Raw genomic sequence first — 17498 nt, 5'->3', positions numbered from 1 at the left:
ACAAACACACCAAGTACAGCTGGACTTGGTTTTTGCTTGGCAAATGATAAAAATTATTTTTATTGAAAAATAATTTGTGAGATTTTTGTATTTGAAATTTTGTAAAATTATGAAAATAAAAGATGAACTTAATATCAAGTTACTGTCATTGTTTTTCAGAGCATTTTCTTCTTTGCCCTAACCTGGTCTGTAGGAGGATCCTGCACGGATGATGGCAGAGTCAAGTTTGACAAACTTATCAAGGAACTAATGTCTGTATGTATCAACTGGTGAACAACTCAACACAATTCCTTTTAAAAGTAAACGAAGGCCATAGGCCTATAACACACAAAAGCTAAATAAATCATAATAATTTTAGTTACAATGCATAAATTATGTACACAAAATGTTATTTAAATAGATATAGCAGGTACTGTTACTGATATGCTTATCATTTTGAACAGATGCTATATATTCATCTTTACTTTTTTATTTCATAGAAATTATTTTTTTGTTCAGCAATCAGAAATGTTGCTTTAAGTAGCTTTCTGAATTTAGCTTTGTGTGCCCAGAACCTCTCAAATTGGTTGCCCTCAATTTCGTCATGTAATATATATATATGTCAATGCTAACAACTTTGTGTTTGTCCCTAGGGTGGTATGACTGAGGACACCCGTCTGAAGCTGAGCCTGCCCGAGTTGGTGGAGCCACCCATGAAGCCCTACATGAACCCATTCCCACCCAAGGGACGTGTGTATGACTACAAGTTTATCAAGGAGGTGAGACTTTAATGCCTCATGGTTTAAAGCTTTTGTTGCATTGTGTATAGTATTTAATCAGGAAATCATGCATTCTGTAATATTTACCTGCCTTGTCTTGTATTGAGAAAACTTGATGTTCATATTGTATCACCCCAAAGGATTAGGACATAATTGTTTATTTTTTTGTACTCTGATTGGATTTCCCTGATTTCGTTTGACCGATGATATAACGTAACAATGTTCAGCTATTTTGTTTTTTAGAAACATAAGATGTTGAAAACTTTTTTTAACAATAACTACTGGATATTTTTTTTTAGTCGTGTGTTTTTTATATAAATATTTAAGGATTTATCACATGTTTTTGTGTGTTCATGCTTGATAAATGCTGGAGGGCATGCACGCAAATTCCTTGAAGCACTAGCTTAATTTTATCACACAAAGTTGCTTTTTGAAAGATTTATAGCATTTATAATTGTCAGCAAATAGTAAGAAATATGAAATTCAAGTCATCTGATTGAATTTTTAACTTTGATGTATACTACATCGTAGGCAAAAGTGGGAATGCTGTCGACACTGGGAGTATGTACCATGCACTCTTTATAAAGTTTTCTGTCTTTGCATATAGCTGTATGAAATGGTTTTAGTTACATATATATGCATGTTGTATGGTGAATGTACTTATCTGTAGTATTAAGTATTTTTTGTACATCTTGTAAAGCATGCCATTTTTTCTTATAATTGTATTTTCCATAGGTGCCTACTAGATTTGCAAATGTTATTGTGCATGACTTATCATGCCTCTTAGGGATAGGTTGTCCTTGACCAGAATATGACTCCTACTGTTTTTGAGGTCAGTAGGTAAAAGGTCAAGGTCACAATCAACAGTATTTTGACAACTTTATACCACAATAACTCAAGAACAGGCTGATCTACATGTAAGACAATGCCACTAAAGTTTTAGGTTGCTCTTGACCAGAATATGGCCTCCCCTCCCCCAATTTTTATGGGGTCGGCTGGTCAAAGGTCAGGATCACAGTCAACAGTTCTATGAAAACTTTGTTGGCATAATGACTTAATAACAGTTTGACCTAGGACTATGAAACTTCAGTGGTAATTGGTTGCACTTGACCAGTTAGCAACCCCTATTTTGTGGGGTCAGTAGGTCAAAGATCAAGGTCATGGTCAACAATCTTGTGAAAACTTTGTTTTCAGTTATTGGATCAAAATGTTTATCTCCACTTTTGTAAAAAAAAACACCATAAATAAGAAATGCATTTCTTCTAAAAACACCTTTATTCAATATTCCACAAGTTTTGAAAAAGTGGTACTCAGGGGGCATAATATTATGGTTGACAAACAACTTTTCTGTGTATACTGTATGATATATGTGATTTGCCTGTATATTTTCAGCCTTTTAATTGAAAATAAAATTTAATAATAAGAAAAAACAACTAAATAGGCACATGTTTTGGTGAACAAAAATACTTATTGATGTATGATAGGTAAATTACTCATTGATATATTTTTTAACCTCTTGCCTATAAGAAAAAATCATTGAACAAAATGAGTACTCAATTTAATGTTTCACATTACACTTAATACTTTGAATATGATATACGTAATAATATTTTAACCCTCATTTTTGTTTTGTAGGGTGCTGGCAAGTGGGTACAATGGACCGAAGAACTCAAAGACAATCCCCCAATTCCCAAGGACGCCATGTTTAACGAGATCATCGTGCCGACGCAGGACACAGTGCGATACACATACATCATGAACCTCCTGGTGCAGCACCAGAAGTCGGCCATGTTTGTCGGACCCACCGGAACTGGCAAGAGCGTGTACATCACTGTGAGTGAATGATTCATGTGGCTTGAAAACAGCAAAAAAAAGTTTATAAAAACCCTGTTACTATGTATTTTCAAACACACACACACACACACAATTTGAGTGAATTAAATGGTTAAGGTCGTGCAGCCAATAACATTTTCAGATTTGCTGATACCAGATGGAAAAAATAGACACTGAAAGATAAACAAAAGCATTAAAAAAAACCATTCTCCACAATAAGTCACACACATCTGTAATCAAACATTAAAAAAACATTCCACACAATAAGTCACACACATCTGTAATCAAACATTAAAAAAACATTCCACACAATAAGTCACACACATCTGTAATCAAACATTAAAAAAACATTCCACACAATAAGTCACACACATCTGTAATCAAACATTAAAAAAAACATTCCACACAATAAGTCACACACATCAGTAATCAAACATTAAAAAAACATTCCCCACAATAAGTCACACACATCAGTAATCAAATATTTAGCACTAGCCCCAAGGAGAAACCTTATTAACATTTTTTCAGGCTAGAAGAAACTTTAAAAATGAGATACAATTTAATATAATTATGATATAATATATAGAGAGATAGAGTAGGCACATAAGTTTATCTGGAATTGTAAGAGTTTAGAAATTTGGGCATAAGTGCTTTAAAACCTGAACTTTGTACTCTGTGATATATACTAAATCTTTATTTTTTCTGTTTTGATGGCTAAAAACATATAAATTCAATAGTTTTAAACATAATAGCCAAACATTTTGTTAATAATAAATTGAACACTCGCCTTTTTGAGAAACCCTGCCTCCCATACTTTCAGGACTTCCTGTTGAACAAGCTTGACAAGGAGAAGTTCAAGCCCAACATTATCAACTTCTCTGCCCAGACCTCGGCCAACCAGACACAGAATATCATCATGTCCAAGTTGGACAAACGCAGGAAGGGCGTGTTTGGGCCACCTCTGGGCAAGAGGGCTGTAAGTTATGTCAAAATCATATGTTTTGATATTTGATATTTAAAATGCCTTTCCTACACACACTTTGCAGTGAACAGGTGTATGGAGTTCATAAAATGGTTCCCATGTATCCATTAATTGTAAAACCCCAAACAAACGTTCCCAAATTATTTACAATAAGTACATATTTGAGCTGCTGCATATTCATGAAGATTGTAGGAGTACTTTTTCAACTATATACATTATGAGTAACCCTCGTATATATGCACAAACATACTGCAAAAAATTGCAAGTAACGCTTGATACAATGTTGAAATATATGAATGTTTGTTTTTTTTGTGATTTTTTTTATACCTATCACACTGAATATGATTCTTTGGCCAATCAAATTTAGCCATTTGATCTTTCAATCCCACCTCACTTTTTAATGTTCAACACCAAATATTTCACTGTTTCTACTCCTAGATTGTGTTTGTGGATGATCTGAACATGCCCCAGCTGGAGCAGTTTGGTGCCCAGCCCCCAATAGAGTTGTTGAGACAATGGCAGGATCACTGGACATGGTATGACCTGAAGGATGTGGTTCCCCTCAAACTGATAGACATACAGCTGATTGCAGGCATGGGCCCACCAGGTATATACATGTTCAAGAGTTCATGCTTATGCATTTTCAGTTTAATTTATTTGTCTATTTAGTACAGTCAAACCTGTATTAAGTGACCACCTTTGGTAAAAATTCAAGGTGGCCACTGAATCCAGGTTAGACATTTCCGCCACTTAAACTTTGTTCAAACAGAAGTCGAATATGCATATTAACCACAACCTAACACCACACCACTACTATTATTATTAAATAAGATTAAATACAGATGTAGACAAAATGACTTTATTTCAAATTTATTGATAAAATGCATTAAATACATGTTTTATGCTCTCATATTCCTCCACAATTTTCACAGTTAAATTCCTTGTCAACACTTCTTGCACTAAGGCCGTTTTCTAATAATTTATACACTCGACAAGTTCTTTAAGAGTCAAACACGTTCGATTTGTCTTATTTTCAGCCATAATCAAAATTTAAAAAAAAGTTATGTCAAGAACAATGCAATGTGAATATCTGTTCGTAAATAGATAAATCTGTACACTTTGAGAATTAATAGGGAAATGAATACAATTATTAAGTTGTTTCACACCTTCGAGTGACTATGCAAACTGTAAATTCATAATATTAACCGGTGTTCTTCTTCGGTATTTAATAATTAAGTTTGTAATTGTTTAAGTATCTTCATTGATTGTGTCAAAACATTCGCCAACATGATATAAACATGATTTCTCGATGTGTAAAAAAAAGCACTGCAATCGTGTGATGTAATATGCATTGTCATTGGATGACGGAAATAGCTGAGGCCGTCTTTCTTTCCCGTCAACTTCAGTATGCAATTAAAGCTGTGTATATTGGAAAAAAGTGGAAGTGTCAGTGACAAGGGATTAGTGGCCGCCAATAAGTGTTTATATGGCTTCATGGGGTCAAAAATTAGTGGCCGTGGCCGTTTAGACAGTTGGGCGCTTAATTCACGTACTTTATATAGTAAAAACGTACTGGGGGACTTCGGAGTGGCCTGATAAGGCAGGTGACCCTTTGAAGCAGGTGACCGTTCAACCAGGTTTGACTGTATGATAAAGCAATTCATGTGGTATTGAACTCATGGTGAAACCTGTCATACTTGAATTGTTTTTTTGGTTTTGGTTTAAGCCAATATTTTACACTATTTATAGGAAACAAAGAATATCATATTATAGATTTAAAAGTTATGATCAGATCAATGTGTCAAACAGAGGTAATTCTCTTAGTCAATTTTAAGGAGCCCGAGAAAATCATATTAGAGATTAAAATGCCATTTTGTCTTCCTACAGGTGGTGGTCGTAACCCAATCACACCCAGATTTATGCGCCACTTTAACTTGGTCACCATCAATGAGTTTGACGATGACGCCATGATCACAATTTTCCGTAAGATCATGGAATGGCACATCTCCTCCAGGTAAGCGCAGCCTTGTTGTCCGGTTAGCGCAGTGATTAGTGCACTCACTTCTCACAAGGCAACCGGGGTTCGATACCCAGCATGGGCGCATGTGAGTTTGGTCGGGTGGTCACCAAGCTGGGCAAGTGTGGTTTTCTCATGGTTCTCCAGTTTACCCCACAACCAAGACCATGCAACATTGTGCAAATGAGAATGACGGGAGTTCAAGCTCATTTAACTTTATTCATGAACGTTGTAAAATAAAAAAAGTTTAAACTAGGCACAGTCTGCTTTAGGTATACTTGATTTTAAAAAGAAAAATAAGTTAAAGGGCACTGTAGCTTTTTTGCTGGTGTTAGTTTCTGAGCATGTAAATAAATGACATCAACAGAACTTTTAGTCTCATTTTGTAGACGGAAAATGTGACCTTATTAAAAGTATTGTAAGATTTTGAAACTAAAAATGACTTTTTTTTTGTAATTTACCTCGGCTCGTAGTAAAATAATTTTCTATTTTTAATGTGATAAAAATATAGTCGATATTTTAATGCCGTTCTTGAAATATGATTATACTGAATATAAACCAATCTAATCCTGACCCTACTTTTGTTTACAGAGGCTTCAGTAACGAGTTCAAGCCTTGCATCGACCAGATCGTGCAGGGAACTCTGTATGTGTATAAGGAAGCCATGCAGCAACTCTTGCCCACCCCGGCAAAGTCTCACTACCTATTTAACACCCGTGATTTTGGACGTGTGATTCAGGGCGTACTCCTGTCCACCCCAGAGACAATGGAGGAACCCGCGTCCATGAAGAGACTCTGGGTCCATGAGGTGGGGGCTTTGTTTAAATTAAATAAGTGATAAACAAAATGTTGAAAATAATTGATTGTAGGATAACATTTTATACATGGAATACAAGCATTGTTTTTTTTGTCCTTTACTTCGGAGACGAGACTTCTTTTTACAATACAAATGTCACAGTATGTGATTCACACAGATGCAATTGTCATAGTGCTGACTCGCATAGATCATATGTGAGTTATCCACACCTGTTAGCTCAGTTGGTAGAGCACCTGACTTGCAAGCAGGTGGTCTCAGTCTTGATCCCTGGACTGGCTGATCTGCAAAAATAATCAAATGAAACTTTTGAGGCAAAACACTATGAAAAAGTAGCAGCCTTTATCTTTACTTTTAATATACATGACATTGATTTTGTTAACTGTAACATTAGAAGGAGCAAAATGTGTATCTTGCCAGGTATTCCGAGTGTACTATGATCGTCTGGTTGACGACAAAGACCGTGATTGGCTGTTCTCCTTCACACGCGAGACATGTAAAGAAAAACTCCGCGAGGACTTTGATCAGCTCTTCATCCACCTTGACTTTGACAATGATGGCAAGGTCACAGAAGATGACCTCCGTAGTTTGGTATACTGTGACTTTGCGGACCCGAAGTCTGACTCCAAACATTATGTGGAGGTGCGTGACCTAGAACAGCTGAGACATGTTGTGGAAGGATACCTGGACGAGTTTAACAACATGAGCAAGAAACCAATGAACCTTGTACTCTTCAGGTGCGTATTAATAATAACATTATAAGTTAGTAGCTAGAAATAGCTGGGGCTGATCATTGTTGGTTGATTTTTTTTTAAATGTTGTAAATATAAGTTAAACAGTAATTTACATTCTTGTGCTTGGATAATCCTGAAAGTGAAGAAAAAAACAAATACTTAGCAATTAGTGATTTGATCATGCGCGCATTATTTAACTCATTTCTGTTACAGTAATAGCTGTTAATTCATAAACACACCCTTCCTTCCCTGCAGGTTTGCTATTGAGCATGTATCCCGTATTGCTCGTATCGTCAAGCAGCCCCGCAGTCACGCCCTGCTTGTGGGAGTTGGAGGGTCAGGGAGACAGTCACTGACACGTCTAGCCGCGCACATGGCAGACTATGACCTCTTCCAGGTATGTTATTAGGTCGGGGTTCAGCAGTTATCAGCAGGCAATTGTATAAAAAAGGTTAATATTTTGGTTTGGTCAAAGTCAGTCAAATCGTCTATTGATTGGTCTATATTTATAAGTAATATTAATCAATCAAATCATTTAAATATGCAGACTAAATGAAAAATAAACATTGGATAACTTTTAGAAATTTTATACAGAATGGCTGTAGAAGTTTAAGTTGATTTTTATTGTTAAAACTACCAGGGCTGTATTCAAGATTTCATACCTCTTGAAAATCTAATTTAAAAACTAAACAAAGGAAACTTGGTATTATGAAATTTAAATTAATAACTTGCATGCAGCATAAGCAATGGAAAATTTAATTATTGTGAACTAAGGGTTTCTTTTTCCCTACGTTAGGTTGAGATCTCCAAGTCATACACCTCTGTGGAGTGGAGGGAGGACTTGAAAAGGATCCTGAGAAAGGCCACGGAGACTGACAACCATGGTGTCTTCCTCTTCTCGGACACACAGGTAAGACATACTCGTATGGGTTTATATAATACTGAATTTACTGAAAAAGTGGTGCATTTTTTTAGAAAAGGTCAGAAGTAAAATTGTTATCACATTGTTGAATTACTTAACTGGTACACTGTTAGAAAGAAAATAGCTGGTAGCTTATCAGAGTCATCTTGCAGCAAGTTGCTCAGGCAAATCGCTGTTAGAGAGCCATCTGTACCTAAGGTGTGACCTGATTTTTTAAAAGCACTTTTGCTATGTAATAAAAAACAAGGTAACCATTAGGAAAGAGCAGGAAAGATTTAAGACCCGCCCCCAGGAAGTCCTAATGTATTTTTTCAATTCATTTAAGATGCAGATTTTCTATTTAATGACCTGTATCAAAAAAGTGCTATCCACAAGCTAAAATCTAGGAAGAGTAGAAGGGCCCTCTTGTTAAATTTTGTAAAACTTGAGAGCTAACAACTTAAATAGCAAGGAAGAGTAGAACGGCTCTCTTGTAATTGTTACATAAGTTTTGTTCTTTGAGAACTTGAGAGCTAACAGCTTAAGCAGCAAGGAAGAGTAGAAGGGCTTTCTTGTAATTGTTACTTTAAGTTTTGTTCTTTGAGAACTTGAGAGCTAACAGCTTAAGTAGCAAGGAAGAGTAGAACTGCCCTCTTGTAATTGTTACTTAAGTTTTGTTCTTTGAGAACTTGAGAGCTAACAGCTTAAGTAGCAAGGAAGAGTAGAACGGCTCTCTTGTAATTGTTACTTAAGTTTTGTTCTTTGAGAACTTGAGAGCTAACAGCTTAAGCAGCAAGGAAGAGTAGAACGGCTCTCTTGTAATTGTTACTTAAGTTTTGTTCTTTGAGAACTTGAGAGCTAACAGCTTAAGTAGCAAGGAAGAGTAGAACGACTCTCTTGTAATTGTTACTTAAGTTTTGTTCTTTGAGAACTTGAGAGCTAACAGCTGAAGTAGCAAGGAAGAGTAGAACGGCTCTCTTGTAATTGTTACTTAAGTTTTGTTCTTTGAGAACTTGAGAGCTAACAGCTTAAGCAGCAAGGAAGAGTAGAACGGCTTTCTTGTAATTGTTACTTAAGTTTTGTTCTTTGAGAACTTGAGAGCTAACAGCTTAAGAAGCAAGGAAACGTAGAACGGCTCTCTTGTAATTGTTACTTAAGTTTTGTTCTTTGAGAACTTGAGAGCTAACAGCTTAAGTAGCAAGGAAGAGTAGAACGGCTCTCTTGTAATTGTTACTTAAGTTTTGTTCTTTGAGAACTTGAGAGCTAACAGCTTAAGTAGCAAGGAAGAGTAGAACGGCTCTCTTGTAATTGTTACTTAAGTTTTTTTCTTTGAGAACTTGAGAGCTTACAGCTTAAGCAGCAAGGAAGAGTAGAAGGGCTTTCTTGTAATTGTTACTTTAAGTTTTGTTCTTTGAGAACTTTAGAGCTTACAGCTTAAGCAGTACCACTTAAATTAACTTTAAGCTTATGTTTATTAATAATTATTATGTTTATTTGTGTATTTCAGATCAAACAAGAGTCATTCCTTGAAGACATTAACAATCTACTGAATGCCGGTGAAGTGCCCAGCCTTTATCCACTTGATGAGAAGCAGGAGATCTGTGAGAAGATGAGGCAGCTTGACAGGTGGGTGATAGGAAGGGAATAAGTGGGGGGAGGGGGCATGGAAGGGTGTGAATACATTAAAATCTACCTAAATATGTTGAAGTTCCAAGCCTTTATCAACTAGATGAGAAACAGGAGATAGATCTTTCAGATAATAAGACAGCTGCACAGGTGGGTGAAGGAGGATGTAGGCAGAGTGGGAGGAGAGGAGTGATTGACAGTTACTAAGTCCGAAACAAGCTAGACAAAAAAGGGGGAATATGGAGGGTTTGCATTTGGTCAGGGTATGATTGGTTACTTTGGAGGTAGGTATAGGGGGACAAATTACTGGTCCCATTAAAATGATGTATATGAACGAGGTATTGGTACTGTGTTCATAGTTGTAAGGGACCTGGACCAGACGGGAGCTGGTATGAATATGACATGAAGCTAATCATCTGTGAGGAAAGAGGCAACTGAACAGTTTGGTTGGGTCTTGAGACTGTCAACCATTTGAATAACAAGTAACTGAGTGATGGTTTTCTTGTTTGACATTTCCTTATATTGATTTTATTATGATATCTATATATGTAAAGACAATCTTTTGTCATTTTAGAAATGCTTAGATTTCAGACTGTTTTATTTTTTATTTTATTGACTTTGTCATAGATATATGTAATTTGGCTTAACTATTTTCTTTCTTTCCTATACTGAATGTAGTTCTGTCTTACAGTGTTAATTGGCAATTTTATCAACCAGCATTTTTTTCATTATTTCAAACCCTTTATCCTTGCTTGTAATGAGATGTATTTTGACACATGTAGTAAGGCTGAAAGGTTTTATTACGCAATATTTATTTAAATTCATTTCTGACTCACTGAGTATTAAAGTGAGTTTTTTTGATCTTACGATATTGTGTTTTACATTTGTTTATGAAATGGTCCCTTACTTTAATTCAATCTTACATTATATTCTTGGTTAACTATACAGGCTAGCTCGCCAGAAAGCAAATGAGTAAGTAGCACGAGAGCACAATGTATTGTGGTCCAGTAAATTGTGAATAACTTTGTACAAACGTGTACAGCATGTTGAGATATTGGATAGAAACCAATTCTGATAGGCCATTACCGTAGTTATCATTACATGTTTTGAAGACTGCTGTTGTTATTTGTGTTGAATCACAGGACTTCTGCCAAAGTTATTTACATCCCCAAATCTCACACCCAGAGACATACTATTAAATGTTTATTATTTATTCAGATTGAAAATGTGACAGTGGGTGGGGACATATCGAGGCAACTGACTTTGGGTCTGAAGTCCTAATTAGGCCACACATTTTGATGCTTACTAATGATAACTTGTAAATCTCTTTCAGAATACAGCTGTTGTGTTTTTGATAATGGTGTTGAAAGCATGCTACTTGTTGTCAGAGTAATAGGTGTTGTCTTGAATACTGATGGAGCATTTTGATTATAAGATTACTTACATGGCTCCATCATGTATTATGTAGCGTTTATAGATTACATTTAGATGTTAGGCAGATAATGCAGTTTGTGTGTAAGGTTGCTGTTTCAAACCCGATACTTTAAGATCATATTGATGTCACAAAAATTAATTTGTCCATATATAATTATTTTTAGAGTTGAATCATTTTGATTTCGCTGTTCAGTATTTTGTGAAGAATAGTTTAAGCTATCATTATTTATTGAAACAAGCATAATACTTGGTTTTAAGTTTGATTTACTTATATACGATGTAGGTTGGCCAAAAAACGAGCGCGTGATGAGTAAGTACTTGCATCAGATCGGTGTTGTAATTGAATGATCGACCATTGCATTCTTGTATACTGTTGGATTCAAGAAATGTTTAAGGCACCTACCAATCTCACAAAGTCTTGTCGTTGGTCACTCATCACTATTATTAGTCTAAATGAGTCTCTGAATGATTTTATTTACCTGATTATCATTTATACAATTTTACCATTCCTCCTGTTCCATTTTTTATATTCATTAAACTTGACTCACGAGACATAGTAAAAAATATGGGATTAACAAAGTAATTTGAATTAGTTTAAGAACTCAAATAATGTTCCTTTCCCATGTTTTTTTTATATCTAGGTCTTCAAGGCATCACGCTGACTTAATGATGGTGGAGTAAGTCTTAGTAGAGTCTGTATTTTATATATCTTGTACAGTCTTCACAATTTTCAGATGTTATTTATCACCAGCTGTCGTTGCATGTTGTGTTTTCATCATGATGGAAATTTGGCCATGTTTTTTTTCACCAACCCTGAATAATGTGATACTTGTAATTTATCACCAGCTGTCGTTGCATGTTGTGTTTTCAGCATGATGGAAATTTAGCCATGTTTTTGACACCAACCCCTGAAGAATGTGATACTAGTAATTTATCTCCAGCTGTGTTTGCAGCTTGATGGAAATTTGCAAAAGGCCTTCAACACACCCTGAAGAATGTGACACTTGAAATTTCACAACATTTTGGATTCACTTTAATTTTTGTCAATTTGGTGTTACAAGCCTATAGACATTGTGTTTGTGATTTCAGAAATGATGTTAGCGGAAGTTGTTTGATATTGATCATCATGCATGCCAGGGCCAGTGTTCATCAAACATATTAAATAATTTCCTAACTTAAGCCAATCTCTTAATTTTAACATCCAAATTTAAAAAAAAGTATTTTTAGTGGTTTTAACATTAAAGTGTGTTTCATTACATCCATACATTATATCCATTAATATCAAGATAATTAGTTAGTACCTAGTAATTAAATCATAAGACCAGTGCAATACTTTAATTAGGAAAATGACTTAAGTTAGGAAAGGACTTGAGATGTTTTTAAATACGGCCATGATAATAATGTTAATTGTATTTGTGACATTAGTGGCATGTACAATTCACCTTTTGTATTTTTGGAGCCTTGTTTTCAGCACCACAGGATCCAATGTAATAAAGTGCTTGTATAACTGTAATAACGGATATGGTACAAATATGAATACAGTGTAGCTTTTATAAGTTTGGGATTGAATTTCCCCAACATTTACTTTGTTCTTTGGCAAGTTTTTAACCCTCATTTAAAATAGTTGTGCTATTCTTTATCTCGTCATTATCTCTCCAATATGAATTTGCAGGTATTTATCTAGGTTAAATTTTGTGTGTGAAGATATTCTCTTAAAAGTAGTAAAACAGTACACATATAGCATTACCAAATTTCCTCCTTCTCCCCAGGCAACGTGAAAAAACAAAGCAGACAGATGGTACCCCCGTTTCCCTGTTTAACATGTTCATCCAGCGTGTGAGGGATCAGCTACACATTGTATTAGCCATGTCCCCTATCGGAGAGGCATTCAGGAACAGACTGAGGAAGTTCCCCTCCCTTGTCAACTGTTGTACCATTGATTGGTTCCAGGTATAATAGTATTTTCTCATACTTTTTTGCCTGCGTCCTTAATTTGATAGCGTCCTATACATACTGATTTACGGCACTAAAAAATGCAGTTGGTCTGGTTTCAAATTTGCAATTTTCATGTACATTGATGAGTTATAATTTTTTCCGTCAATCATAAATATCTATGTTTGCAAGGCTTAGCAAACATGGGAAATTGCAAAACGACTGTGTTTTTGTAGTTTATAATTCATATACTGTAACTATCTATTATTCATTGTACACACAGAAATCAGTTAAAATATTAGAAGCAAATTTGCATGATAAAAATACTTTGAAATGAAACAAGAACACAAGATATATTTGTTTCAATGTGTTATGTTTCTTATCAATGATCACATTAGAATATTTTATAATTTTAATTTTTGACTTTTACCATACAATTGTTGTTGAACCTTACACTTTTTTTCTCTAACAGTCCTGGCCAGAGGACGCCCTACAAGCCGTGGCGTCACGTTTCCTAGAGGAGGTTGAAATGGAAGATGATGAGCGATACGGATGCATTGAGATGTGCAAGTCCTTCCACACATCTACACGGGAGCTATCTGAGCGCTACCTCCTCGAGCTGGAGAGACACAACTATGTGACACCAACATCGTACCTTGAGCTTATCAATACATTCAAGTCATTGCTTGATGTTAAGAGAGGGTAAGATTTCTCTGTCTTGACTATCATGTCATTAAAAGAATTGCCAAATTACAAGCTTGATGATAATGTTGTAATATGGATTTTTGACAGTTTAAAAAGATACCAACTGACTTAAATATATTCCATAAAAAAATATTGAAATACTTGAAAAGTGCCAAAAAGCACGAAACACATTAATTAAGCTTATATACTTTGAAACTTATATCTAAAATTAAATTAAATTAGTTTAACAATAAAACTAGTTTTTTTAAATCTTTTTTCTTAAGCACTTGCTCTAACATGTCCTAGTAACTACATCCCCAAATTTCACATCCAGAGAGGTTATGAAGCAGAAGAAGAGATACGAGGTTGGTCTGGACAAACTGGCCAATGCAGGAGGGCAGGTGGCTGATATGCAGAAAGAGCTGATAGCACTTCAACCACAGCTCATACAGGCTAGTAAAGACGTGGACGAAATCATGGTGGTCATTGAGAAAGACTCCATTGAGGTCGCTAAAGTAGAGAAGGTTAGTTGGAGAATGATTGCCTTAGGATTTGGTTTCACATCAGATGTGCTATAAATTGTAGCCCCATTTAATTGTTAACCTTTTATTGGTAATATAATGTGTAAAATATTTCATGAATTATAGAGCTTTTTTAATTCTGATAATGTTTTCTGGCTGTATGTTTGCTGCAAATAAGTTTCAGTGTTCTGTTATTTAAAATATGTTTTTTATTTTGATGGTCATAAATCTTTTATCAGGGAAAATAAAAAATATAATTTCATATATATATATATATATATATACTTCTTGTGTAATAACCTTATTTGTTTCTCCAGGTTGTGAAAGCTGATGAGGCTGTGGCCAATGAGCAAGCCCGTGCAGCCAAGGCCATCAAGGACGAATGTGATGCTGACCTGTCCGAGGCCATCCCAGCTCTAAACTCTGCTCTGGAGGCCCTGAATACACTCACTCCACAGGATATCACCATTGTCAAATCCATGCAGAAACCTCCTGGCGTTATCAGGTTAGTTGGCTGGAATAGTCTTTAAGAAAAAAGATTATCTTTTAATGTAACTTAAAGATTTGAATTATGCTTTTGATGAGAGTTTCAAGGGAGAAATCTGACTTTTTTTGGTTCAATACAGCACCATACTATAAAATGATTTTGTGGATTTAAGTACATAGAAATGCTGCATTTACTGTCTAAGTTTGTCATCTGAATCAAATTCATTTTAAACTACTATTATATCTTTTTAATTGCTTACTTGCCCAGGCTGGTGTTAGAGGCTGTGTGTGTGATCAAGGGCATCAAGCCCGACCGTGTCCCAGACCCTAGTGGCTCAGGCAAGAAGATTGAAGACTACTGGGGACCTTCCAAGAAGATGCTTGGTGACATGAAGTTCCTAGATTCCCTTGTAACATTTGACAAGGTCAGTTTTGGTTGTGGGTAGGGCAAAAATAGAGAAGGGTGAGAAGGTTGCTATTCCAGGCCGTTTCGCGAGCGAAAACCTTTACATCCTTGCAAAACAGATAATGTATTAAAGTAGTTGAAAACAATATCTATAGAGCTGATATTTGTATTTTGATATCTTGATGATTCAATATTAATCTTATCTTATCCTGTTGTACAAGTTTTTCGTAAATAAATCAACCTAGATTAAGTATATTTAAGTAGAACTTTGATGTTTTACCTTATACGTTGTATCATTCAGGACAACATTCAAGCTGCGTATATGAAGCAAATCCGCAGCAAGTACATTACAAACCCAGACTTTGAGCCAGACAAGGTACGAGTGGCCTCGCGTGCCTGTGAAGGCCTGTGTCGATGGATCCGAGCCATGGACACTTACGACAGGTAGGGAGGCTTTGCTGCTTAGAAGTATTTTAAATTGAAATCTGAACTGATTTTTATAAAAATCTTTTTTCTGCGAAAGACATTGATTTTGTTGACTAGTTCATGTAATACAAATACTTTGTTATAATGTAAATAAAAACCCAATGAAACTATGAAGATAAAAGGAAAGCTTTACCACAAGAGTTTTAAACTTGTTTAATGCATATTTTATTGAATCAAAGGAAAGACTACTCTTTAATGATTGTAATGCGGTGTTAACTATCTTTACAGGGTAGCTAAGGTTGTTGCTCCTAAGAAAGAAGATTTAAAGAGAGCTCAGGCAGAACTGTCCGAGGCTATGAAAACCCTAGAGAAGAAACGTGCCTCTCTAAAGGAAGTGCAAGATAAACTGAACAAGCTCACTGAGAAACTAGAGTTTAACAAGCAGAAGAAAGTGGACCTTGAGAACCAAGTGGACCTGTGTACAAAGAAATTGGCAAGAGCTGAACAGCTGATTGGTGGACTTGGTGGTGAGAAAGACAGGTGAGTGCGGGAATGACTAGTTTTATATGAGGATCTTTCTTTATGATAGATGTTTAAACCAGGTGGACTTCTTTAGGAAGAAACTGACGAGAATTAAACAACTGATTCATTGGTGGGCTTGGTAGCGAGAAAGACAGATTAGTTGGGGTTTGGGGGAAAGGGTCATATACATGTTGTAGGGTTGATGTTGAAAACCAGATGGACTTCTGTATGAAGAAGCTGGCGAGAGTTAAACAGTTGAAGGGAGAGCAGAGAAAAAGACAAATGGAAGAGAACTGGCCTGCACTGTCCGCATGGGTGGACTAAACCGTTGAATGGAAAATAAACTGTGATGTTCTCCGTTCTCTCAATATAAATGTTATATGTTTGTTACAATGATATTGTTGAAGTTACCATCTTCCTCAGCAATTCCATCTTCTGTCTTCAAGCCACTATTACAACTTGTGTTTTCAGATGGGGAGTTGCAGCAAAGCTGCTGGGAGCGAAGTACACAAACTGTACGGGAGACGTGCTCGTGTCCTCGGGTATTGTGGCATACCTTGGCTGCTTTACCTCTGCATTCAGATTTGTAAGCAGCATTTCTGTGTCATGATTTAGATTAACATTGTGTGTTTAATAATGAGTCGAATGATAGAGATGTGAACCTCACATTAAGCATCGTATTTAAGTTTATATTTTAGCTGGAAACCTTTGCAAATTTCTAATTAAAAAAAGTTAAGGTCAAAAAGGCTATGGGATATTTTTGCATTAGACATGAACATTCATTTGACTTGTGTCCATCTCTGGTCAAACCTAATGTAATTAGTTTGTAATTAGTTTTCCATTCTCATTTTAGCTTTATTGAATGAAAAAATAGGTTGATACCAGTGAAGGTCTCTATCAAAATACATCAGTCAAGTAATCCAATGGCCCTTTCTGCAATTAACATGAATGATATGAATAATTGTTATGTTTACCTTGGGCCCTACAGGACCAGATTGAGGCGTGGATCAAGACTGTAAAGGAGCGTGGAATCCCTTGCTCTAGTGACTTCTCTCTGATCATGACACTCGGAGACCAAGTTAAGATTCGTGCCTGGAACATCGCTGGCCTGCCCACTGACTCTTTCTCCATTGACAACGGCATCATGTTGACGTAAGCTTTTTTGTATAATGTAAGACAGCTGTTTAAGAATTGGTGAAATCCAAGGTCCATATAGATGAATTCCAAAGTCCATCCATATTTGGAAATTCCAATATCTAAACTGAGGTATTCCAAGGGCCATGTCGGAGAATTCCAAGGTCCATATCAGGGAATTTCAAGGCTCATATTGGCGGCTTCAAAGGTCCTTATTGGGGTAGTCCAAAGTCTATAATACTTATCCATATTGGTAAAAAGGCCTCACTGCAGGGCTTCTAAAAAACG

The 17498-nt window shown here is 35.9% G+C and overlaps 1 protein-coding gene across 4 annotated transcripts in view; it reads left to right on the top strand.

Moving 5' to 3' along the window:
* The window catches only part of LOC128240209 (dynein axonemal heavy chain 7-like), a 69383-nt gene that overhangs the window by 31699 nt on the left and 20186 nt on the right, over positions 1-17498 (top strand). For 2 of the 4 annotated variants that reach the window (XM_052956725.1, XM_052956724.1), the window contains 21 exons: positions 160-255; positions 633-758; positions 1290-1319; positions 2394-2591; positions 3412-3567; positions 4012-4180; positions 5461-5587; positions 6182-6398; positions 6825-7141; positions 7394-7535; positions 7935-8048; positions 9547-9665; positions 12869-13049; positions 13504-13733; positions 14050-14239; positions 14554-14741; positions 14991-15147; positions 15430-15572; positions 15843-16094; positions 16548-16662; positions 17065-17228. In XM_052956725.1, coding sequence (XP_052812685.1) covers positions 160-255; positions 633-758; positions 1290-1319; positions 2394-2591; positions 3412-3567; positions 4012-4180; positions 5461-5587; positions 6182-6398; positions 6825-7141; positions 7394-7535; positions 7935-8048; positions 9547-9665; positions 12869-13049; positions 13504-13733; positions 14050-14239; positions 14554-14741; positions 14991-15147; positions 15430-15572; positions 15843-16094; positions 16548-16662; positions 17065-17228 — 3431 coding nt within the window. The remainder of the gene's footprint in view (positions 1-159; positions 256-632; positions 759-1289; positions 1320-2393; positions 2592-3411; positions 3568-4011; positions 4181-5460; positions 5588-6181; positions 6399-6824; positions 7142-7393; positions 7536-7934; positions 8049-9546; positions 9666-12868; positions 13050-13503; positions 13734-14049; positions 14240-14553; positions 14742-14990; positions 15148-15429; positions 15573-15842; positions 16095-16547; positions 16663-17064; positions 17229-17498) is intronic. The other 2 variants (XM_052956727.1, XM_052956726.1) reach the window with 1 other exon arrangement.

Source organism: Mya arenaria, chromosome 7 (genome assembly GCF_026914265.1).
Source record: "Mya arenaria isolate MELC-2E11 chromosome 7, ASM2691426v1".
Classification (NCBI taxonomy): domain Eukaryota; kingdom Metazoa; phylum Mollusca; class Bivalvia; order Myida; family Myidae; genus Mya; species Mya arenaria.
Note: the sequence above shows the minus strand (reverse complement) of the source record. Positions and strands in the feature narration are given on the sequence as shown.